Consider the following 23,812-nt stretch of genomic DNA (forward strand, 5'->3'; position numbering starts at 1 on the left):
GTAAAAGAAAGGAAAACAGAAAAAAATAGCAGTGCCCGGCGCTTCCCCGTACCCAAAATCGGTGGAAATGTGCTTACTTTGCTGCGCTGTCCCCCCCCCTCGCCAGGCAGGATTGGTGCTGGTTGCCACCGGGGAAAGGAGCTCCTTGGAGAGAGTAAGCCAGCCCTTTCATTAAATCCTGGTCCTCGTTAAGCTCATTAAAGCCCAGGGGTTTGCTCTGGCAGGAAAAGCTTTGGGGTGGAGCGTGCCAGGGTTGCTACGGGGCATTAAACCGGCATTAAACCCCCCCGGGATGCGTCTCCCCCTGTGCCGGAGCCTCTGCAACCACCCCAGGGCAGCAAATTTTACCTCCCCGGGGTAATTACGGCTTTTCTGCTCTCACCCCAGCAGGGAAAAATCACTAATAAATCCCCTGGGGATGCAAGAAATCTCTTTTTCCACCCCCCCACCCCTGTTTCTTTCCTTACCTTCCCCTCCCGGAGTCCTTCCCAACCATAAAACCACTGCTAAGCAACAAGCGTCTGTTGTGCTTCGCCATCCGACAGTCTCCTCGACACCGGCAAGGAGGGGGAAAACCACAAAAAACTCATCCCAACCCCTCCGAGCTCCCACGGGGAAGGTAAAAAAAAAAAAAAAAATTAAAAAAAATCGTATTTGGCATCAAAAACATTTTATTATTCACTTTGAAGCTTTACATCTCTCACCTGGGTTTGCGCGAGGCAAAATTAAGCTCTGAAATCTAAATACGCGTCATCCAGTTGGAAATAGTAAAAATCTGAGGCACCAAAAGGAAAAAAAAAAATTAAGCAGGACTTTGTACACTGAAAAGCCTTAATATAAATAGGTAAGAAAATATTTATTTGTTTAAAGAGGAATCTCAACCCCAGCTCTGTCAAAGAGACCGACTCCATTCTGTCCTTCATTGCATATATTGCTTAATAAAACGTCTGCAGAAAGAAGTAAAAGAAGAAAAATAATAATCTGTCTTCAAAATAGAAGGGGGGGGGAGAAGAATAATCTTCTTGGAGCAAGAAATTAGGAATTTCAGCATCAAAACGCAGCGGTCCGGCTTCCCACCTCCCACTCGGAATAAAAATCAGGGGGACGCTCAGCATCTTGGCAGGGCGTTCGTCTGGATTTCGCAGGCGAGATGTCTCCAGGAGGACGCTCTGCACCGAGGGAAGGATTTATCCAGCCCAAATACACGAGGAAAAAAAGGAAAAGTCTCTGAGGAAGCTCTATCACATAAACCTTTAGCGAAAACTATCTTAATTGGGCGAGCGAGAGGCCTCCTGCTCCGAGCAATCGCTCACCCTCTCGTTATTAAGGAGAGGCGATGAAGCCGACAGCTTTTTTTGTTTTTGTTTTTGGTTTTTTTGCAGAAAGAAGCCTGAGCAGTTTCCTGCGATCCAGGTAGAAAATAAAAGTCCCTCCTCGACACGGAGGGCGCTGGCGTGGAGTGTTTTAAGGCACGTGTTCCATTTGCTTTCTGGCACTTATTTCAACATTTCGATAATAAGTTTCATTTATTATCGAAATTTATTTCGATAATCAATTTAAATTGAGGGCAGGAACAGGGTGTTCCCAAATCTCCCTGCTTTGGTCCCAAAGGAATCCCGAGGAGCGGACGAGGGGCCAGGATCAGAACTGAACCCAGCCAGCATTCGCCTGAGTCTGGGTAGAAGCTGATCTGGAGAGACAAGAGAGAAAAAGAGGAGAAAAAAAAAAAAGAGGTTTTAGACGCTGAAAGGGACTGCGGCGTGCGGGGAGGGAGCCGGGCAGCTGCAAATGGGTCCTCCAGGGTCACCCCAAAACTCTTCCCCCCTCTGCCCGGAGCAGCAGGGGAAGATGAGGAGGAAGAGGAAGGCAGCACTCGCAGATATTTGCGACACACGCTCTCAGAACTGCTTTTAAATCCCAACCAGGTGTTTGGATGGAGCCGTGCCCCCACCCCAGCAGGGATTTTCAGCAAAATAAGTAGGATTTGGATCGCTCACGTCACCCGCAAACCCCACCCGGCCTCACCCCGAAGCTTTGGCAAAGTCTCCCCAGACGTCGGTGGCAGCGGCAGAGGGAGCAGCAGCGGGCTGCGGCCAGGACAAGAGGGAGTCTGTCGGCGGCCAGGAAAGTCGGAAAGAGAGAAAATAAACATCAGGAGTTATTTCCCACTCTTACTCCCAAATTCCCCCTCTGTTTTCCCAAATTTGATGGATAAAACGGAGTCTGAAGAGCTTTACAGTCGTTGCTGTGTGACCACGGACCTGTGATGGGGGTGCCTGGGAGCTGGGTGGGCACTGAGAGCGAAGACGGTCGCTCTCCAGGACAAACCGGAGCAGAATTTTTTCCACTGGGAGGTGGTGGGAGCAAACTCAGGCCCCCAAGACTCGTGGGACGTGGTCTGGTGTTCCCCGTTGTTCCTTCTTTTTTCTTCATATTCTGAAAGAAGAGAGGAAAAAATGGGTGGTATCACGTTTAAATCCAGAGCCAGAGCGTGATTCCTCCCAGCCACGGCTTGCACGAAGCCAAATGGATTTATTCTGGGGGAAAAAACTGCTGCTGTGGGAAACGTCGGGAGAGGATTTAGCCGGAAAAGCCCCTCACCGCAATGTTGAGCTTGATGGTTTGCCCCTCCTTGAAGCCCAGATCCAGTTTGGGTCCCTGACTGGGGTTCTCAGCCTGTCTGGCCAGCTCGCTCTGCTGCCTCACCCATCTGCAGGAGAGAAAGAAAAAAAAACGAGAGAAAGAAAAAAAAAAAAGACATGTCAACCACCAGCCTGAGGCGCTCTCGGACAAATCCTGCCCAAGATCGTCCCCTCAGCCTGGCAGCAGCTCTCTAAAGGCGCTGGATGTGATCTGAGACCTTGTCTGCCAGAGCAACGTGCTACAGGCAGTGCAGAGGGAACGATTCCTACCAGCGGCTGTCAGGGCCGGAGCTGCAGGATCCTCCAGCCAGGAGCACAGCCTGTCCTGCCCCAAAGCCCTGCCATCTGCCAGCAGCTAGAGCAGCATCCCAACCCCTCAGGAACAGCCCTTTACCAGTGGCAAGCGAAGAGAAGGAAAGGAATTAGGGAATTTGTCCAATTTTGGGCTAGGAAGCTCAGTTTGGGACCCTGCTAATACAGATTGGGGAATATTTGAGAGAGGGAGAGCTGTTTCCACCTCTTCGCACCATGCTTGCCCGCTCAAACACAACAGGAGCTCCCAGCTTCCTCTCCCCTTGTCCACTTCTGGCAGACAACCGCAAAAAAACCATCGAGCTGAGAGCAGGGAGAAGCACGAACTCACTTAAAATGGTCTTGGAGAGCCACATTGAAGTCAAAAGCATCCCCTCGGTCGACAAAACCGACTCCAATGAAAGCTCGGCGCCCTGGGGAAGGAGGAAGAGTAAGGGCTGGAGTCGCAAAGGGATGGGATACCCCGTACCACCTCTTCCAACTGGAACGGGGACTCTAGAGAGCGAGATATGGGACTGGAGATGTCTTTAGCTTGTTGGTTGCATGTACAGGCTTAGTAAAACCGGGTTTAAAATTGATATAAGCAAGTCAAAGCGGAGGCTGGCATCACGGCGATGATCCTGCACACAGAGGCATCCTCACGCTAACGCCCAGCAGCAAAATGAAACTGTTTTCATTCCCGGTGAAGGACACAGTGCGCCTGGCGCATGGGAGCGAGATAATTCATCCCTGTGCCACCGTATGCAGGGAGTATTTCGCCCTTGGAAGCAAGAATCCTTCACGAGTAAGAGCAGCACGGGCACCGAAGGCTTTCTGAGGCGATTCCCCCAACCCGGCCCCCGTGTATCGTGACACACCGTTCCCGTCTTCGATGCGGATGACGAAGTATCTGCTGGAGTCCGTCACGCCCTCCACAGCGATGCCAGGGAACTGCTCCACCGGCGCCTGGGCAAAAAGTTCTCCTGAAAAAGAGAAAGGGGAGCGGGTTAATGCCAGGGCATAGCATCTCTGCGCCGTCTTCATCCCCACCAAGAGGCACGGAGCCGTCACCTTCCCTTCTCCTTACCTGAGGTCTTGTCCTCCAGCTTAATGAACGCGGTCTTGCCCTTGGCCGTGATCCGCAGCCTGCCGCTCCACGCTGGCTGGTCCAGCTGCCACTCTGCAGCTCTGGGGAAAGAGGAAACAGCGACCAACGCCTGAGCTGCCTCTCACGCCCCAGACGACACCACCGACCTATTTTAACTCCCCCATAACATGTCACAGAGCTCGCCTGCTTGACTCTCCTTGTTAACAGCACCAAAGCGGCGCAAGCAAGAACCTGCTTGCACCCACACTCGCTGCGAGAGGCGGCAGGTTCATCACGACGTCTCTCGTTTCACCCCAAACCAGCTGCCCCCCTGCAAAACCAGGCGTCAGGTCGCAGCGGGGACCAGGCAGAATTGCATGAGAGGTTTCACTTCCCTTTCTGCAGGATCTCCAGCTCGAAAGCAGCTTCTCGGGGGCACAGAGCTGCGTTAGCTCCAGCCTGACGCTGCCAGGCCAAGCCTTTAGCCCAGGCCGAGGGGTGACGGGAGAAGAGACCCAAAACACGGCGGGGGGTCGGAGATCCCCTGCTGGGGGTGTGGGGCCGGGATGGGGGGGCAGGGATACCTCACGAGGAGCAGGTCCCATACACCTTACGGGGAAGGGACCCCGCACACCCCACGGGGAGGGGGAAAACCCCACGCAGCCCCGTGACAGGAGGGACGGGACAGACGCCATGTAAGCCAAGGGGGGAACAGAGGCACCCCACAGCGGGACAGGGCCCACGGGAGAGGGGCAAGCCCCACCTGTAGCCGCGGTTGGAGGCCCGCGGCGGCACCCGGTAGACGTGCACCGCCGGCTTCATGCACAGCACCGCCTCGTACTCCTCCTCCTCCGCTGCCATGGCCGCCATCGCGGCGGAACTCCGCCCGCCGCCGCCGCTCTGGCCCGCCGCCTCGATGGTACGGCCCGCCTCCATGGTACCGCCCCCTTTCCCCAGGCGGGGCTAAAGGGAGCGGAGGGGCAGGCAGACGCTTCCCCGCCCGCCGCCGCGGCGCCCCCTGGCGGGCGGGAGGCTCCACTGCAGGGAAGGCGAAGCCGTGAGGGGGGGAACTGGTCCCAGTTGGCGGCTGGAACTGGGAACCAGGACGCGATCGCGGGGAGCGGCTGCACAGCGCCCGGCTCCCAGCCCAGCCCCGTTGCCAGCCGGGCCTGCTCCTGCAGCACCTTTCCTCCCTGCCTAGCAACTCTGAGTACCAAAAGTCACAGGTTTTTCCTCATTTCACGTTAAAAAAAAAAAAAGTTAAAAACGCGAATTTTAAAGGAGTCGGCGCCTGCGGGAGCTGCCAGCGCACCCTGACCCCTCCTTGCCTCGGCTGGAGGCACCCTGACAGCCTCTCCCCACCTTTTCCAGCAGTTATCAAGCACAACACCCAAGTGGGGAGGCCAGCACATTAAAATAAATAAATAAATAAATAAAATTAAATAAAATTAAATTAAATTATTTTCTTTTATCCTCCATGGTGAGAGGCAGCACGGGCACAGCTCACACCCAGGTTTGGAAACCACATCCTTCCTCCGAGCACTGCCACCTCCCACCCTCCTCACACCTCATCTCCCCAGCAACCCTAAAAACGGGGCAAAATTTCCCCTTTTTGGGTAAATAGCGGCACAATTACGGCCAAAGACTCCCAGATTTTACCTTCCTGATGAATTTTTAAGCATCTACTCGTGCTGGGAGCTTAAGCTGCCACCGAAACATCCCTCTTGCAGCGGCCCCTGCAAGAGACGGGGGATAAAGGAGGAGGGGAGGGAAGGAAAAAAGGAAAAAAAAAAGTCATTAAAAGTTTAAAGACATTTATTTAAAATACAATTTATAAAACGTTTTCTCTTCGGCGCACATTTTGGGGTGAAAACAGGTGTTTATTATCCTCCACCTTCCCGGGATGAAGGGGCTTCCCGCAGGAACGCCGAGCCCTGCCCGCGGGCGGGACGTATCCTGGTCACCGGGACGGAGGAGTCGGAAGATTCGGTGCCGGAAATTTCGGTGCCAGAAACGGAAATTTCAGTGCCAGAGGAGGCGGCAACTTTAACACTGACCGGCTACACCAGGAATCGGGTGGATTTGGGGGTTTTTTTTGGCCATGAAAAGCTATTTTTAGTAATAATTAAGGAAAGGCGCGGTGAACTACGGTTATTGCTGATGTCGTTCTCCCCTCCCGCCACCCCTGGGATGGATTCTGACCACGAGCCTGTGGCGGGGGGATAAAAATATAAGATTTCCCCCCCAAAAAGCGCCAGCGGTGGGGAAACCTGGAGAACATCCGCCCACCCCCACCTCGCCACCATCCTTGGTGCTTTAATCAGCTAATTAACGCTCTAGCGGATTCTTTTAATACACAGGTAGTTTTATTTTACCGGTATTATTATTTTTTTCAAGCCGTATTTCCATACATGTCTCTCTGTACGGTCACTTCCCTTTGGGTAGAAGACGTCATTAAAATTTCCTCGTTTACCCTTGAACCTACTGAGTACGAAGCGGCAGGGAAGGTTGTACCCATACAGAATAATCCGCCGATAACCAGAAATGGGTTTCTAGGTACCATCCCCTCCACGAAGAGATTTAGTGTTCATCTAATCCCTCGATATTACGTGATATTAAGGTAGGTCAGCTTCATCCGGAGGGGAAGGATCCGTGTTCTTGCGGACAACCAGCTTCCCTGTCCTCTTCCCGGAATCTGGAGGAGGAAAATCCCTTCCCTGAAGCCTCGCGGGGAGCCAGCTGCCGCCAGGAAGACAAGAGGAATCATCCAGACTTTATCCACGGTGGGTTTTGTTCCCAACGTCCGTGACTTCCAGAAGGCGAACGCAGCTCATCCCAGGATCAAGAGATCAAGCCGCTTGAGTTCGGGCGCTCGGGACGTCCCGCTCCCGGTCGTTACGCCAGCCGCTTGACGAACGCGGGCCATACGGAGCGGGGCTCCTCTCCACGTATTTATTTCACCGACCGGAGCGGCACCGGCTGTTCTCCTCCTCGCAATGGAGCCCTAATTCTTCGCCGCCTGGCGTGCTCTGCTGCAAATGGCGGCCGGGCAGGAGGCATTTTCACGGGATCCGTCTACATTCCCTTCTCCCCAAATACAAAAAGGAAAAAAAAAAAAAAAAAAAAAAAAGAAAAATGATGTATTTTAAGCTTTTCCTCAAAGCCAGCAGAAAATACTAGCTAAGCTTTAACAGGTGCAAGACGTAAACTAAGTCGTCGGACTCCGCCGGCTCCCAAGGCGATCGGAAAAGGCCAGGTATTCGAGAGTTCACTTCCACGTGCTTGGCAGCGGTAGAAATAGAGAACGAGAAGCGAAGAGTTTGCCAAACCCGAGCCGTTAAAAGTCGCAAAAATTCATTGAAACTCCTTTGCCAACACTTAACTACCTCTCAATTAAAACAAACAGTTAAAACCCTTCCCATGCACACCGTTGATCTGATATACAGAAAACCAAACAAGAAAAAAAAAAATAAAATAAAAAGAGATCCTTTGAAACAGAACTTGCTCTTAAAGTGATGAGGACAACACGCGCATCTGGGGAGGCTTCCCATATTATTTTTTTTTTCCTTAAATCCCAGGTTGCGAGTACAACGAACATTATTGCTGGCGCTAGCTTCAACCCAAGTGGCACACACACGACTCCCTGCACCCGTCCGAGTCCTTTATAACCCCCCTCCCCTCGGCCCTCCCCCTTTTTTTTTTTTTTTTTTTTTCCTCTTTTACAGCAACATGGGGACAAGCCCTTCTCGGTTTGCCGGTCACAGTGGGTGGAGAGGGGAGGTCACAGTGCGTGGGGTTGAAGGTCACAGTGGGTAGAGCAAAGGGGAAAAAAAAAAAATAAATCACAGTGCAAATAAACCAGGTAGTTCCCTTTGCTCAAGTCCGTTTGTCCGTCACGGCAGCGCGACCCGTGGCGGCGGACCCTGCCTTCCGCAGCAGCATCTCCGGCCCGCGTTTATCTGCGTTGTTTGAAGCCTTGTGAGCCATCGGGACCCAGGGGTTGTCTAATCACATTGTTGGGCTGTCTGGAGTCTTCCGGCTGGGAGATCCTCGGCGGCCTGCAAGGAGAAAGGAGATCTGAGGCAGAGGAAACGAACGCTTCCGCCTCGATGGGAAGCCACCTGAAGTCAAAAACCTCGGGGGAGACGAGGATGCGCCCCGCCAGGATAACTCTGCCTGCCCGCACTCCTCTCTATACCCCCAGCACGCTCTTCCAAGGGTCCAAGGTAACCTTTACCGCCTTGCGCTTCCCTTAACTCCTGTATATGAGAGATTTATGACACCCTGCTTGCTAACAAAGCACTCCTTCCTCCTTGGTGACCTCCTCTTCAAGGAGCTCATCCCCCTCCTGATAGGAAGGCGTTCACAAGGAGCACTCGGATACGCCACGGCACGCAAGGCCGCTCTCTCCTAAATAAAACCGGGTTTCTCACCTATCTAGAATGGGTTTCTCCTGCTCTTCTTCGGGGCTCGCGCTGCCCAATATTCGTTTCCTGGCTTCCGCGTACTCCGCCTCCCTTTGCGCCAAGGATTTCACGGGGAAGGCCGGTCTGCTGGCGGAGTTGGGATTGCTGAGAACACCGTTGGTTGTCGGTCTCTTCAAGATGCGGATCTGAGGGGGAGGACCCGCAGGAAGGCTGTCGTCCTGAATCACGATCGGCACTTTAGGAGGAGATTTTGACTTTCTACTGTTTAAAAGAAAAACATTTGGTTGGTTCTTGTTTTCTATGGCGAGCATGTTTTTTCACTCTGCATGTGAATTCCTCCCAGTCAGATGTCATTCCCGTGATTAAGAGGCAGCCTGTAATAATTAAAGACCTCGTTATATTTGTAACCCTAAACTAGAGCAGCAGGCAGGTTTGGAGGAGATTAGCTCAAGAAGGGCCAGAAAACCAGTCCCTGCTGCGTTCGACATCTTTAAACTCGACCAAAGCAAAGGGAAGCAGAGACTGGGCAAGAGTTTGAGCACTTATGTTCTCAGATATCGGTATAAACACCTGGATTCCATTCTCTGCAAGGATTTTTAGGGCTCCTCTCACCAGGATACCCAGTCTTCTGCTTCAACCCTGCCATTTCACTTCTCGGAGCCAGCCTGGGCCCCCGTCTCATCATTTGACTTTTTTTTATTTTTTTTTAAATGGTCCCTTCTCTATGCGGAAGTCCCAGAGAAGTAATACCATGACTCTAAGTGGCCTACTAAGAATCAGAGGGGATAAACAAAAAAGCAACAACAAAAGACTTGTCAGAAGTGATCAGAAATATTTCTGCTAAAGACAATAACACACACGCCCCCGCCCCAACCCAAAGTAAGCAGGAAAAGAAAATCCTACTGACGCAAGACACGGCAAGCCAATTTAGGGCCATGAGTTGGGATTACCTGACTCACCCATTTCTTCCTTTGAGTGTCTTTTTCTTAAATGGCTTCCCCATAGCTGTAGCTACATCCAGTCTGGAAGACCCGGCTCTGAAATAAAATCACTCTCAAGAAGCTTTCCGCTACCCTGCTACGGACTGAAAGGGCCATCTAGTGGCACGATTACAGAGATTCCCTATTTCTGAACTCCAACCCAGCGCGTTCTGCTCAGTTTGAAGCCGTTTCCCCACTATTCCCACTCCCCAGGTCTTCAGACGTCCAACAGCACCTCAGGAAAAGAAGGGTTGGGTTTTTTTAACCGAACCGCACAGCATCGTTACCTTTCCTTCTGTGTGATCTTCAGCTTCTTTTCCAACCGTCTGTCTATTTCCTGCAAAAGGAGATAAAAACAAAAACCTGAAGGCTCGTCTTGGAGATTGGAGTTTGAGTCAGTCCGCACGCGCATTTAATTTCGCTCTTCCGTACAGTGATACTATGAGGGGGGCAGAGAGAGCGTGCGTCTCCAACTGAGGATGATTTGCAAATCAAGAGGCAGAGAAAAGCAAAGGCACCACGTATATTGTACCGTAGTCATTAATACACCTACAGCAGGCTGTGGATTGTGCGTATCGTGGCGAGAGGGCAGCTGCGAGGCGCTCATCTTTCATTTTAAGGACTTGGGCTGGCAAGAAAGCTCTATTAAGGGTGAAGAGCCATGGGAATACGTAGCAAGGTATTCCCAGATCTGAGCAGGAACCGGCGGCAAACCTGTCGGGCAGAGAAGCAGCAGCCGGGGCGATTCGCATCAGTCTATACGCTTGATTTCAGTGGGGCAGCTCAGCCCTGGAGCCTGCAGCCGTTCGGAGCACTAGCCGGCAGGTCCGCATTCCTGCTGCTCGCTGCAATAATCCTCCTTCACAAAAAAGTCCCTGCCCTGCCCGACATGCACCCGAGGACTCGCCGGAGCAGAGCCGAGCCTTATTGCGCTTCTTCTTCCCTTTGCAACATAGCTGTCGAGTCATCAATTGGCGGAAAGATGTATTAATCACCCCCGAATGTCAACAGAGAGTGGCTTTTTAAGGACGTCACCTTCTGCCCAGGTCTTGCATCTACCTCAGCAAAGGTGTTTATGTTTTGCAATCGGAGCAACTGTGCAGAGAAACCTTGCTAAATAGAAAAATTAAGCCAGCTTTTGGTCCCCACCTCTCTTTAGGCAACCTTCCCCAGCCTCACTGATAGATTCCCATGGTTGCTGATGCTATGAAAAGAACCTCCGAAACAGTGATGCGTTTTATTTAATCATCAATGAAGAGGGGGGAAAAAAAAATCCCCAAAAAAACCAACTACCTGAGAGTGTCCTAGTTTCACCGGCCGGTAGCTGGCAATACTGAAGGAAATTCCAAGCTTCTGGCAGGATGCAGCTGCTCTACTTTTCAGGCTGGTTTGCCTAACTATGCTGAAAGCTCGCTGCCAGCGGAGCCTACCCTGCTGTCAAAAACCACAGCAGGCGCAACCCAGTAAAGAAACTGGTTTGCACGGCAATTCCCTGATGCCCCAGTAAGCAAGGAATGAATACAAGTCTCTACAAGATGCCAAACCACGGTGTTTACTCTTGGTCACACAGCTACGCAGGCCAACAGCCCACGGTAGCCTCCATCGAGGAGGGAATAGTTATAAAGCATTTTGGGAAGACAAAAAGTGGGTGGAAGGTTGAATTTTCTACCAAACTCTGTACTGGGAGGCGATGGGTGATTTGTAAGAACAAAACCAGCCAGGGGCTTAACGTGGCATTGAACAGAAGGCCAGGTCACGGCTAGAGCCTCCCGCTGAGGGCAAACACACCTACAGGTTCCTTCCTCTGGAACTGGGAGGAAAATCCCATCCCAGCCGCTGCTCAGGAGGATGGAAAAAGATGTGGATCAACTGCCTGCAGAGACAGAAGAACGGCTGTCCAGGAACAGGCAGCAGGGAAACGGATATCCCGGCAAGGATGGGGATGTTGTAGAGCAGCTAGCAGCAAACAATGAAAGCCAAATTAAGGGGAAGGGGTTAGCTCATCTGCCCACACCATGCCAGAAGAGGTTATATCCTGCTACAGAAGAGTCTTTAAAACATTTTTTTCAGACTCAAATAGTTAACCGCGCCTCCCCAGGGCCTCCTGGAAGCAGTGGACTGGAAGAAATCTTCCCTAAATATCCCTTATTAAACACTTCATTGCATGGGGAATAGGCACGACAGGAAGACGGGGCGGAGGCGGGGAAGCACACTGAAGAGCATCTCAACTCATTTCACTTAGTGTTCGGTGCCACACAGCGACTACGAAGCCAGCTGCGAGTCAGAACCACGGCACTGAACCACTCAACCAGGGGCAGACAAGCTCAACAGCCCACAGCGAGGACTGTGGGGCACAAAAGCACGACAAGCCACACGGCAGGCATGAGGAAGGCTCCGTTCTGCTCTCACCTCTCTCCTTCCTGGCAGAAGAGAGATGGCTTTGACAAAAGCCACATTTCTACATTCCTGGTGGCTTTGCAGGTCAGTCCTGGGGCTAAAGTCGCGGTCTGTACTTCGGACTACGAGATCCTGTAATTGCAAAGTGTTGGTTCGACCTCAGCATCTGAAAAACACCCTGATTAACATGACTGTCACCCTGACTGAGCACTGCTGGACAGCTCTTCACACCCTCACACGTGCCGGACTTCCTCTGACTGCATCCTCTGACACCAGAGCGTGCAGCTTCCCCTACCAGACAAAAAAGAAAACAAACCCCATAGATCTTTAATTTGCTCAACACATGCAAATTTATTCCAAGGAATCCTTCAAAATCTGCCGTCATGACACCCCTCCCCAAACAAGCCCTTTCCAGTCTCAGTTCCCCTCCTTCCTACTCCTGTGCAGACCGCTTCTTGCAAAACACTCAGTATTTTTGCCTCTCATCCCTCCGCGATGGCCAGTAGTCACTAAGCGAACGCACACGGTCCTGGTTCATAACCCACCGCACGCATGCTCAACAGTTGCTCCACTCCCGGGGAGCTCCTCACACCGAGGAGCAAAGTAACGGGCAGCTAAAATATCCTGGAAGTTGTAACATCAGCAGCTGTTAGAACCACTGTGTACTCTCCAAAACAAGAGGCTTCCTCCACACGTAGAAATCCTGGCAGAATAAGATGAAACAATCATCCCCACCAAATATACACGTATCGCTCTCACCCCATCCAACCAACCGTTAAGTCTTACACAATCCTCGTAATTCCCAGCGCTGCTGAGGGAATTCCAGCTGCCTCCAGACATCCACTGAACTCTTGGGTAGAAAAAGCCTTCCTTTGTGCTCAAAGTGGATGGCTAGCATAAAAAAGCAGCTCCCCACCTCACACACACCTCTTGATACGTTAGAGGTTGTCGTGTTTTCTTTTAAATGCAGGGATTGACCCCATCTTTTATCAGTAAAAGTCACAGCACTGCAAACTCTCAGTGTTTAATACTCCCGTGTTTGGAATGGTAGGTATGGAGGCGTTTGAACGTGGAGAGCGCTGCCAATTCAAACGGGCAGCCCTTAATCACCCTGCAAAAACAACCCAAGACACTAACAGCCTCAGACAGCTAACAGTTCGTGACGGGGATCACGAAGCATGAATTTATAAGCTTTAGAAGCAGAAACACCTTGACATGCCTTATTTTTAATGAAAGAAAAAAAAAAATCCCTGCTGCTGCTCTGCACAGAGCTGTTCATCTGCTGATGTCATTCCCTTTCCACTGCTATGTCACACTGCCACCGAGATAAAATTAGGACCTGACTTACAGGGCAAGTGCCAGAAGCACTACAACAACCCAAAGGCACGAGCTCACAGCAGAGGCAATTAGACTTGGCATTTGAAGACATCACGCTGCACGTACCCAGTAGCTGGGCAGGTCACACCCTACAAAAAACAGTTATTAATCTTCTTAGGAGGCTCTCCTAGCTTTCATTTCCCAAACAAACTTATTTATATAACCAAAAACTAAGCCTCATTTACACCCCTGTTAAAACACCCTCCCCAAAGATTAGTGAAGAATCCCACCAAACTATTTTTAGTGCTATTATGTCTAGATACTAAAAAGGACCCAAACAAACAGCATGAAGAAGACACTGTTCTTTGACATTTAAGCCACATTTGTAGATGAAGATGTAATGGAAACTGAACTCCAGCCCCATCACAGCCATCCTTCCCACCATTTAACCCTGAGAAAAATAGCAAGGATCAATAAAGTACCTCCTGGATAGTGGTTAGACACACACTAAGACACAAACCCGACACTCTTACGCTCTGTCATCTTAAGTACGAACCCCACCAAGTTAGCTGGTAATTTTGTGATGTTATTAGCAAGTTGGAGATAGATGCTCCCCCCCCCGACACCCCCAGAAATGTGCCCTTCAGGAAGGGACGCCCCTACAGAGGTCGGCTACTATGGATCACAGGTTCACGTGGGGTCTAGGCACCATCCCAAGCAAACTCGGTTCTCCAGCGTGTTGCAAAGCAGAGAAAGAGGCCCAAGTCAGCCCTAGCTGTTGTCTAAAGAACTTTGTTGGAATAACTATAATGCATCAGACACGTAGGAAGAGCTATCCTTCCCATCCCTGCCAGCAGAAGGTCTCTAAATAGACTAAACAACAGCAGCTCCAAGCTCTGCTGATACAGGGGAAAGGAACAACAAGATAACTGCTGGCTATTTTTTATTTCAAGTTTAGTGAGTAACCACAACTGAATGTTTGAAGGAAAGCAGAGACTTGGGCTTCCAACAAATCCCTTGCCCTAGGAGGATATTCCCCCCCACACACACCTCCAAAATGAGGTTACTTTGCAGAAATTGAGAGGAGATACCTACCAGAGCACATGATAGTCCCCAATAAAGGAAGCTCTGCTCTCCTATAAATTTGATAACATTTCAAGTACACAGCCCTAAAAAAAAAACAACCCATTAACCACATTCTTTGATGTATTTACTGGAGATTACTCCTGAACACAACCTTCTACCCTCACTCACTCAAATAACGTGCAAGATCAAACCCAGAAAGAGGGAATTTAGGCTAGAGTTCCACCCTCCCACACCAACGCTAAAAACAAAGCCTCGTCTGCTTATAAAAGCACCATCAGATACTCTGGCATTTTCTAAAGGACAGGAGATAAACTTCAAGGCTTGGTTAATGTTCTCTTCTTTAGCAAAAAAAAGAAAAAAAAAAAAAAGATTGTAACATCTGAGGTTACCAAAGCTGTTAATGGGTACCTAAGAACTTACAGCTGCCGATCTCTGACTCACAGCTTCACCGAAAACACCGACACATAAGAGCAGAAGTAGACAATCCTACACTATCTGTGAGCTGACTCCTCATTAGCTACCTATTTCTTTTCCTCTGAAGATACATTAATCTTCTATTAATTACTAGAACATTCCAATTCCTGAGGCTATTGGGAATCAGACCGCTCCATTAATTAATTCTCCAAGTTACTCCGCTTACGTTAAATCCTGGCAGTGGACTGTACCCAAGAAAGCCACAGAGGCTTTTAAGCTGTGCTGGCGTTTACATCTTCCATAGGTAGATAATGCTTCTCAGCAGCTGGGATATTGAGAAACAAGACACAAGAGTATTTTTGGGAAGAAGCCTGGCAGGCGCCACACGGTATTCCCAGCACAGATACATTATGGAGCTGGGAAAAGCATTTGGGAGGGCTGCAGCTCCTTCTCCCTCCGCACCCTTTGCACCTCCTGCAGTGGGTAGGTCACACAGAGGCCCCTCAGAGATCCAGATCGGGACTATATTTACACCCCTTATCAATCCAGGAAAAAAAAAAAAAAAAAAAGGCAAAAACCTAGCAAAAGCCCTCTAATTTCCATATTATTTTGTAAAGGCATCCCTTAATCCAGAGGATCACCCTTTGCTTTCTGCACCCACATCCCTGCACAGGGTCAATCGGCACATCCAGCTCTCATTAAGGTCTGCGAGAGCAGGTACGGAGGAGAAACTGCTCCCGAGTGACCCGAGCAGGGCCACGCAGGACTTGCAGCAATAGCCCAAAACCGATACTTGCATCACGGTATTACGGTACCTGTACGTTCCCAACCTACGAACATCACTTTTATTATCAAACAAACTGCCTCTACCTAAGCAACGCTGAGCAACAGGAAGAGAAACTTTCATTTCCCAGTTTCAAGATTTTTTTTTTTTGTTTTTTGACCAACTGCAAACACCTAAAGCAAATATTTAGTAAATGTTTTACAAAAATCAAAATTCATCCTCACAGCCCTTCTTCCCAACATCAAAAATCAGCAGTCATCCTCACAGGTTTCCTCCAGGTTCCAGTTCCTGCGTGCGAAAACCCCGCTAACCGGTCCTCCGATCGCACAAGTAGTTAGCAGATGGGAGGTCACAGCGTTACGCTCCAAAATAGTTTCCTTTTGACTTCTCTGTACTTTGATCATACTTAGCAACTCAAAGCGATACTATGCAAGCCCTCGATTCAGCCCTTTATGACCAGAGAATGCGCTGCCTTTGCTGGAGGGTGAGATCCAAGGCAGGCAGCCCTCTCTCTGCCACTTGCACATAAACCAATTTAGAGAAGACAGAAACGAGGTGGTTTTTTGGTTGTGTTTTTTTTTTTTTTTTCCAAACCTCAGGTGAACAGTCCTCACAAAGCACTGTGACACAAGCAGGTGACAATCCCCGTCCCCACACGCGAGGGACAAAGTTCAGTCACCCACATTTGGCTGCTCACATCCTCCCCAAGCAGCCAGTAATCAGATGATCGGAGGGGATTTCTCTTTCTGGTGGCGATCGGTGAAGCCAGCTGTGGTCTAACCAAGGGACCTAGACTCAGGACTATGGTAGGGTAAGTTTTAAGCACCAGCGGGGAGGTTGTAGGTAGCAGCTGGGAGATAACTGCCCTGCAAATCATCCATCAGCAAACTGAAGTGGGGAAAGAAAAAAAAAAACCCACCCCACACAAGGAGATAATTTTTATTTTTTTTTAAACTATTCTGGGTTGCCAGACTAATGTTTTATCTCCATGGATTCTGACTTGAAATAAGTTACTAATTAAGACACTCCAATTCTAGCTAGCGCAGGAATAAGCAATCAATCCAGCTGAAGAGTGCCAATTCAGGGCTGTGAATTACCTGTGACCCTGGACACTGGGTTTCCACTCCAGTTTTGGAGCCCAACTTCCCACCTGATGTTTAATTATTAGTTTAACGAGGTAAATAGACTTGGGTGTCACAACTAGGCCTCTCATTTGTGATTTCCCTCTTCCTTAAAGCCAGCTAGGCCACACAAAAGAAAAACAAGCCATGTATTAAGTCATATTAGCGTTTACTAACCCAGACTGGGTCTCTGAAGCCTGGCACTTGTAACTTGGACAATTCATTCGTTATTCACACGCTGGTTTTCCATCTGGAACTCACAGACAAGCAAAACCTCCCCATTTCACGGAGATTTCAGAGATTTAATTAGACAGCAATTAGATAACACAGACCTAGAGGCCTCGTGGAGTTCTGCTGCGGCAGCATTAACACCGCTGTGCCTGCAGGAATCCCAGCATAGGTGAAGCTGCCGGAGCAGAGGGCATCTGCTTGGCATATGGTCACTCGGGGGGGTGGCACATACCCAAGGAGCTGCTCCTTTTTCTAGCAAGCACGGGGCAATTCTGATGATGCAGAAAACTAAAAGACAAACAGAAGCCATGTTAAAGACCCCCAAAACCGCTTGAGGATCTGTTTTGCAGCTACGTGAGTTACCAAACCAAAGCAGAAGGTCTGTATCAAGTTTTTGGGGGATTTCTCTGCGATTTTAGTGCAACAGATCTGCAAAAGCTAAAGGAAGTGACATTATAACTACGAGGCCACAGCACCCCTGGTCAGCCCAGAAATTCCTCTTGCTGAGAACCACCTTATTTAAGGCCGCGAGTACAAGTTCACAGCCTCAGACCAAGAACTATACACACGAAAAAGGACCAGCACTGAAAATCTGACATACTAACAAACACCCTCTGGGTGGAACATTAAAACTGTTCCCCCAGAGATGTGCTGAAAGGTCTAAAAAAAGAAACTACTCGGGTTCTCAACTGCATAAAGTATTAGGAGAAGAGTATGTGTTTAAAGCTGCTCCTTGGTGTCTCTTCTGTTTTATTGCATATTCCTCTTGAATACTGACCACATCTGCCACATCTTGCACCTTTACGTAGGGATCTGTCTCATGTCACCTCAGACCCACGCCAAATAAGATACAGGTGAAAGAAGAAAATAAAAGGAATTCCTTAAGACAAAGCAAATAAAACCCTGCAACGACAGGACCAGGCCAGCTCATATCCTTTTCCTGCGCAAGGCTTTTCCTCTCGCACCTTCAACAGAAGGCCCATCTCGTTCAGGCAGTTGCCTGACAACTGCAGCAGGGTTTCAGGCGCAGAGAACACCAGGTGCACCCAAAATCTCTTTCAACTGCTAACCAGCAGCTCGGTCATGCTGCCAGCTCTACGGCAGAGCCTTTCCCTGCCCTCTCTTCCTCTTTTCTCAACCTGCCTACCTCCGGTAGCTTTGATTTCTGTAGCAGAATGGAAAGCCTGCAGTCTCTGACTGCACCGGCATCCATTCAGACCACAAAAAACGCTAGAGAAGACAAGGTTGGGCTCTCCTCCACTCCATTTCACTTAGCTCTTTCCTTCCTGTGGCCACCAGCAGCAGCAGAGGGTCTCCTTCCTGCCGGGCAGGGTTTGAAAATGACCTTTCTAAACCACGACGGATGCCAGAAGCCAGCTCCTGTCTCTTCTTTTACGTAAGAAGAGCTCCTGCCACAGACAGCTCGCTTTTCCCATTGCTCCAACTGCTTTTGCAGACATCCAATGCCCCGACAACTGCAAAAGCAGCTGCAAGCGTGGCAGCGGCTCCTCCAGAAATCTCTCTGCTCAGCAGCACAAGCACCACTGAGTTTATGAAGGCAAATTCTCAGCAGTTTGGACTGGAAAAGGAAGCGAGAAAGGACAGGTGACAGATATTTTCCTTCTAAGGGCTTTAAAAGAACACCTAAAAGGTGCAAGCTGAGAGGACAAAGAGGAAAGACAACCGACGGCTGGGCTTTGAGCAGCCCTACAATTTTAAACCATTACTCAAGGCCACAGCTATCATCAGCTCCTGAGACACAAGCCATGTGTCCCTTCATGGAACAATTTAACGAGCACCAGAATTAACTCCGCCGCCCGGCACGAAGCTCCCTATGACTGCAGTCTCACGGCACTGGCAAGAGGAGAGGGCGAGCGCTTCGCTTACGCTGCCAGCCTGCCGCTGGCATCTCTCGCACTGCTTGGTGAGGGCATTGAGTTACAGGCTCTATTTTGCTACCCCCTTTCTAGCCAGCCGTAACCCAATCTCCTGACCAGAATCAAATTCGGTCTTCTCACCAAGTCATTGTTATGAAGCCCTTCTGCCCTCTGATCATTAACGAGGCCGCTGAATTTATTAAAACAGGAGTTCGCCTGGCAGAGACGGTTTCCTTTCTCTTGTCGCACTGTTGTGAATACCCTGCAGATCATCCGCCCACGCTCCTGCTAAAATAATGATTTTATTTTGCAAGCACAACACGCAGAAATGCTTTGGAGTCTCTCAGCATGAGAGACGTGACGAAAACTTCAGCTATTGAGCTGGCTATTAAAAGCAGGCGAGAACTTCAGCTCCAATACTGGAAGCCGAACTAGGCCATGCTAAGACTCCCCACGTTTTGTCCTAATGAAGAAGCACGTTCATTTCAAGCAAGGGGAAGCAAGGGCTTTCCACGTGAACCCCAGCTTCCCTGCTACACCCTGCTAGACGCAGCCCACCCGCCTCTCCCCAGAGGGCCTGTGAGGGCTGACGTGACACCGGGGAGGCACGCTTAGTCAGAGCCCCTCAGCGGAGGAAGCAAGCTACCCGTCATCCCCCCAGCACCTACCGCATGCTCCCCAGCAGCAGGAGCTTTGTTCCAAGCTCGGCTACGACCCGCACTGGCCAGCCGCTACCGGCCTGGCCGAGGCCCGGGGGGAACAGAGGGGTGGGTTTGGGGACCAAGTAGAAAACGAGGGCGGAAGGACGCGCAGGGAGCGGCTCCCTGCGGCAGCCCGGCACCACAGGATGGAGAGGAGGCAAGCAGGAAGGGCTGTGGCCGAGCTACAGCCCCCCACGCCGAGCGAGGCAGCGGTCCCTTTAAGAGGCCTAACAAGCGCTCCAGACCTGCCGCCCCGCCGGCCGCGCCCCACCGCCTCCCTCAAGCGCCGCCGCGCCAATTCCCTCTCTCCCCCCACCACCCCCGGCCCACACCGCACCGCCCCAAGCAGCCACCCTCACCCCGCTGTCGGCCGCCTCCTCCCAGCTCTCGGCGACCTCCTCATCTTCCATTTTAATTCCCCTCCGCCGCCGCCAGCCCCGCGCCTCGCGCATGCGCGCACCGCCCACCGCCCTCTCCCGTGCGCCTGCGCCGTCACCGCCTACCGGCGTGCGCCCGACGCGCCTGCGCACCGCAGGGAAAGGGCGGGAGGGAGAACGCATGCGCGATAGGCAGCTGCGGGCGGCCACGTGCGGCAGGACGAGCATGCGGCGTGGGGGGCGCGGCGCGGCTGCGCCCCCTGGCGGGCGGGAGGACCCACTGCAGGGACGGGGCGGGGACACGCGCGTGTGTGTGTGTGTGTGACACTTGCACACTCACACCCCACGGAGCCAGCGCTTTTTTTCAACAGAACACGCCAAGCCAAAGGCTCATCTGAGCTCTCAGCTACTCTTAAATCTCTTTAGGGGCTGGAAGGATCACTTCAGCTCCAACTGTTAAAACCAGTTTGATTTCCCCAAAATAACATTAATTTATCAGGTTATTCACCACAACAATCTATTACTCCGAGCGATACAAAGGTATCTGGGGTGAGGATTGCATTTTATTTTGCTTGCTGCAAAATTAAATGCCCCTTCCTGCATCGTAAAAAAAAAAAAATTAAAAAAATTAAACATTGGGACGAGGAATTATCAAAATTGCCCTTAAATCCTTAAACTTTCCCCCAAGAGCTGCAGCTTGCCGGCAGATGGCGACCGGCTTCTTAAAAAAAAAAAAAAAAAAAAAAAAAAATCCGGCTAAAAACCCTCCTGCCACCAATGTAGGGGTTCGCCCTCCACAGCCCCCCGGCCGCCCCCTCCTCTGCCAAACCCCAAATCTGGGCAGGGACCCGCTGTGCGCCCCCGCAGCCGGGTTTTGGGGGGTGTCTGCTGAAAGGAAAACCACTAGCGGGGTTTTTACGGGGTGTCTGGTGCAGCAGAAGCGCTCAGGGGGGATTTATATCCTCAGATTTCAACTTTTTTGGCACCTGGAGGGGTAGGAGATGGTGTTTCTCCTCCCTGAGAGGAAAGGGTGCAGCGGCCTCGGGCTGTTCCTACCCATCCTCTCGGTTGGTTTTTTTTCCAGAAGGAAACAGGAACTGGCAGTGCCCAGCATTGTTGGCTCGATCCGCAGTATATTCAACATCCCAGCGGCATTATTTTTGGACGTTTCCCTCCATCCTGCCGGTTTTGCTCGTGCCGTAAGGAATCCCGTTCCCGGTTGCGGCACTGAGCGTCCCATAAAACCGTGCGGGAGCATTGTGGATCTTTTGGGAGTGTGATCTGAATGGTCGTACACGCATACCCAGGGTGAACGCTGGGTTACTTACACGCTTGAGGATGGATCCCCCATCTCCTTTCGGGTAATCCTAGCCCTCTGCCAGTCATCTGGGGCATCTGATTCGGCAGGACACGCGTCCGGGATGCTGAGTGGCAACCTCTCTGGTAGATGCAGGTCTGTGGAAGACAGAAAGGATGGCGGTGACTTCCTCCGCCCAATTCCCCAGAGGAATAATGTCACCCCACAATCTGGCAGCATGACCACACGTCAAAACACGGATCTGCTATGACCTAGGCATACATACCCCCACGGGGACATGCTCCAGCAGCACCGAGGGCTCCCTTCCTTCCTCACAGCCGTGGCAAAATGTCCATCCGCTGCCCTTCAGGGATGGGTCCCCTCTCCTCTCCCTGCTGGGCCATCCTCGCCTCGTCCCCTGCCTCAGGAGGCGGCCAGCCCTTGGCGACATGGGGAGAGGCAGGGACACAGAAGGGCCATGGCAGGTGGCGAGGGAGGCCCTGGCCCTGCGGGCAGGGAGGGTCCCCGGGCCCCAGCTATGCCTCCCCGTGGGGTGGCTAAGGAGGGGAGGCCGGGAAAGGGTGAGGCGTGAGGAGAAGGGCGGCGGCCGAGGCCTGCGAGGCGGCCGGGGAGGAGAGGGAGCCGCCCTGCCACCTTCTCCTCAGAGCCGACCTCCCCAACATGGCGGCCTCGCCCGCCCGCCTCTTCCAACATGGCGGCGGGGCGGTGCGCGTGCCCCTGGCCAGACCCTCCAAACATGGCGTCCTCCTCCCGCCAGAAAAGGACCTCTGTGCTATGGAAGGCGTGGAGAATTGACCTTCCCATCATGGCGAGCCTGCGCCACGTGACTCGCTCACCCCGCCCCTCCGTGATCATGTGACGCTGGGCCGGCCGGCGCCTGCGCAATGCGTTTTCCGCCGTGGCCGGAGCGGTGGCGGCGGCGGCTGAGGGGAGGGAAGATGGCGGCGCCGGTGCGAGCCGTCACCTGGGAGACGCGGCGGCCCCGGCGCCTGCAGCCCTGAGGGCCTGGCCCAGCCGCGGCGGGCGGTGGCCGGCGGCAGGTGAGCGACCTCGCGGTGCGGCTCCCTGGGGCGGGGAAGGGAAGGGCGGGAGGTGGTGGCGGTGGGCAGCGCCCCTTCCCTGGGGAGCGGGGCGGCGGTGGGCCCGAGCCGCCAGGCCCCTTAGGGCGGGACAGGCCTCGCCTGGAGAGGACTCCCCTATTTGGGGGCCGGAGTCCCTCTTTTACCCCCTTATTTCTTTTTGGGGGGTCCCTATTGAGGGCAGAGCCCCCCGGGGGTGTTGTAGTCCCCCCCAAGAGCTGCTTCTCCCTCTGAGGGCGGGGGGGGGGGGGGGTCCTTCCCTGCCCGCTGAGGGCAGCGGCAGCCCCGGTTGGGAGGGGAAGGCGAAGGCAGCCCCAGGGTCTTCCTCATTGCCGGGGGTGGGTAAACCTTGCCCTCTAAAAAAACCCCAGGTTTACCCCAAAAACATCAGTGTTGGTGTTGGGCAGTGCCAAGGCGTAGGCTGGCAGCGCGGGGGGGACGGGTGTTGCTGGCTGTGGGGTGTTGTGGCTGCCCCCAAGGCTCGCAGTCTCCTACCTGTAAAAACAAAGGTGAGGCTCAGCCTCCAGTTATTCTCCTAATAACTCCGTGTGAATCCACATCTCGACTCGCATCCACATTCATGCCTCGCGTGCTGCTCACCATATGTGTATATATGTACTTGGTTTAGTCTTAAAAGCATTGTATTAAATCAACAGCGGTAGCAAGCTTGGTGTTTATCAGCCCAACAGGGTTTAGGGTGTTACTCCCCATTGTCTTTGCTGATAATCTCTTGTCAGTGATTTGAGAATGTTTTTTTTGGTTTGGTTGGTTTTTTGGGTTTTTTTGTCACAATGGGGCTGGGCTGAGCAGACGCTGCAGGGGCTTGCCGCGATGCACGGGTCTCACTTGGGAGGATTATCTCATGCTGCCTGCAAGATGCTGCCCAAACCTCTCTGGGGTGAAGTGTCTTGCTTCAAGCCTGTTTGGGTTTTCAGATCGGGCAGGGTATTTCTTAGGAGCCATGAAAGCAGGAGCCAGAGCCTTGGTATCTTGTTCTTAATAACCTAAAGTCTAATTAATGCTTGGAGGAAGAACAAAAGAGAAGTCGTGCAAACTGAAATGCTTGTCTGCAGTACAGCGAATCAGTTCGTTACGTGGGGACTGCATTCTGTTTGTAAGATAACCCGGCTGATCGCTGGGGATGTCGTTTGTATTAAAATGGTTTTAATTATCACTTGTGAGACTGGCTCATGCTGCAGGTCACCAGCTGGAAGTCTTCCCCTTTACTAAAGGGGACATGAATTAAAATAAATTACATTTGAGATGCCGCTGACCTAAATTCGTAGCCTGGGCGTAACAATGTCTTTACCCACTCTGCCCTTTGAGAGCGAAGGAGCCCAAAGGTGGAACCGATCTGCTGCCTCGCAGGTGGCCTGGTGAAGCCCCAAATTGGTGATGATGCTGCAGTGTCCTAATGAACTGCTTTATATCGCAACACAGTGGTTGCAGCCCAGGGTGCTTGGACCTGCTGGAGAGCAAAAGCTGACCTGGACGTTCATTCCAGAGTTGAGAGGCTTGCTGTTATTTCCTCATTTCCATAGCCCTGCGTGTTCCCACCACCATCTCTCCTTCCTTTTCCTTACTCTCATGCCAGAGAAAGGCTGAATACTGGTGGCTTTCCCTGAGGCTGTCCTCCTCAGGTTTGCCTGGGGTAGGTCGTTCCCTGGGGTTGGAATTTGGAGA

General features: G+C 51.8%; 3 protein-coding genes across 10 annotated transcripts in view; 1 reads left to right on the forward strand and 2 right to left on the reverse strand.

The window, feature by feature from the left end:
* Positions 1-653: 653 nt before the first annotated feature.
* On the reverse strand, positions 654-4,971 carry NECAP2 (NECAP endocytosis associated 2). The gene is made up of 8 exons (XM_075773076.1): positions 4,784-4,971; positions 4,021-4,121; positions 3,812-3,916; positions 3,286-3,367; positions 2,602-2,710; positions 2,262-2,436; positions 2,026-2,110; positions 654-1,690 (listed from the first exon to the last, which is right to left on the reverse strand). The coding sequence occupies exons 1-8, from the start codon at positions 4,954-4,956 to the stop codon at positions 1,642-1,644; spliced, it is 879 nt and encodes a 292-aa protein (XP_075629191.1). The 5' UTR covers positions 4,957-4,971; the 3' UTR covers positions 654-1,641.
* Positions 4,972-5,817: 846 nt separating this feature from the next.
* On the reverse strand, positions 5,818-19,838 carry SZRD1 (SUZ RNA binding domain containing 1). 8 transcript variants are annotated; one of them, XM_075772966.1, is made up of 6 exons: positions 19,715-19,815; positions 18,796-18,942; positions 9,715-9,764; positions 9,407-9,484; positions 8,454-8,705; positions 5,818-8,078 (listed from the first exon to the last, which is right to left on the reverse strand). In XM_075772966.1, the coding sequence occupies exons 1-6, from the start codon at positions 19,805-19,807 to the stop codon at positions 7,976-7,978; spliced, it is 723 nt and encodes a 240-aa protein (XP_075629081.1). In that variant the 5' UTR covers positions 19,808-19,815; the 3' UTR covers positions 5,818-7,975. The 8 variants fall into 8 exon arrangements, with proteins under 8 accessions (XP_075629081.1, XP_075629080.1, XP_075629085.1 ...); XM_075772965.1 differs by having other exon boundaries at positions 8,454-8,708; XM_075772970.1 differs by lacking the exon at positions 18,796-18,942 and having other exon boundaries at positions 8,454-8,708; positions 19,715-19,838.
* A 2,108-nt stretch (positions 19,839-21,946) lies between these two features.
* The window catches only part of FBXO42 (F-box protein 42), a 46,475-nt gene continuing 44,609 nt past the window's right edge, over positions 21,947-23,812 (forward strand). Inside the window, exon 1 of the mRNA XM_075773014.1 lies at positions 21,947-22,090. The gene's annotated coding sequence lies outside the window, so the exon portion shown is untranslated. The remainder of the gene's footprint in view (positions 22,091-23,812) is intronic.

Source organism: Balearica regulorum, chromosome 21 (genome assembly GCF_011004875.1).
Source record: "Balearica regulorum gibbericeps isolate bBalReg1 chromosome 21, bBalReg1.pri, whole genome shotgun sequence".
NCBI classification, from domain to species: Eukaryota; Metazoa; Chordata; class Aves; order Gruiformes; family Gruidae; genus Balearica; species Balearica regulorum.

Bases quoted from the DNA above. Each gene is read 5' to 3' on its own strand.
- SZRD1 (XM_075772965.1), bottom strand. From the start codon at position 19,807: ATGCGCGAGGCGCGGGGCTGGCGGCGGCGGAGGGGAATTAAAATGGAA. The intron at 18,943-19,714 runs GTGAGGGTGGCT...TCATTATTTTAG, and splicing joins AGGAGGCGGCCGACAGCGGG to CAGGAGCGTGGGCGGATGAT. The intron at 8,709-9,406 runs GTGAGTCAGGTA...TCTTTTAAACAG, and splicing joins ACACTCAAAGGAAGAAATGG to TAGAAAGTCAAAATCTCCTC.
- NECAP2 (XM_075773076.1), bottom strand. From the start codon at position 4,956: ATGGAGGCGGGCCGTACCATCGAGGCGGCGGGCCAGAGCGGCGGCGGC. The intron at 4,122-4,783 runs GTGGGGCTTGCC...CTCTTTCCCCAG, and splicing joins GCCTCCAACCGCGGCTACAG to AGCTGCAGAGTGGCAGCTGG. The intron at 3,917-4,020 runs GTAAGGAGAAGG...TCTCTTTTTCAG, and splicing joins GCTGGAGGACAAGACCTCAG to GAGAACTTTTTGCCCAGGCG.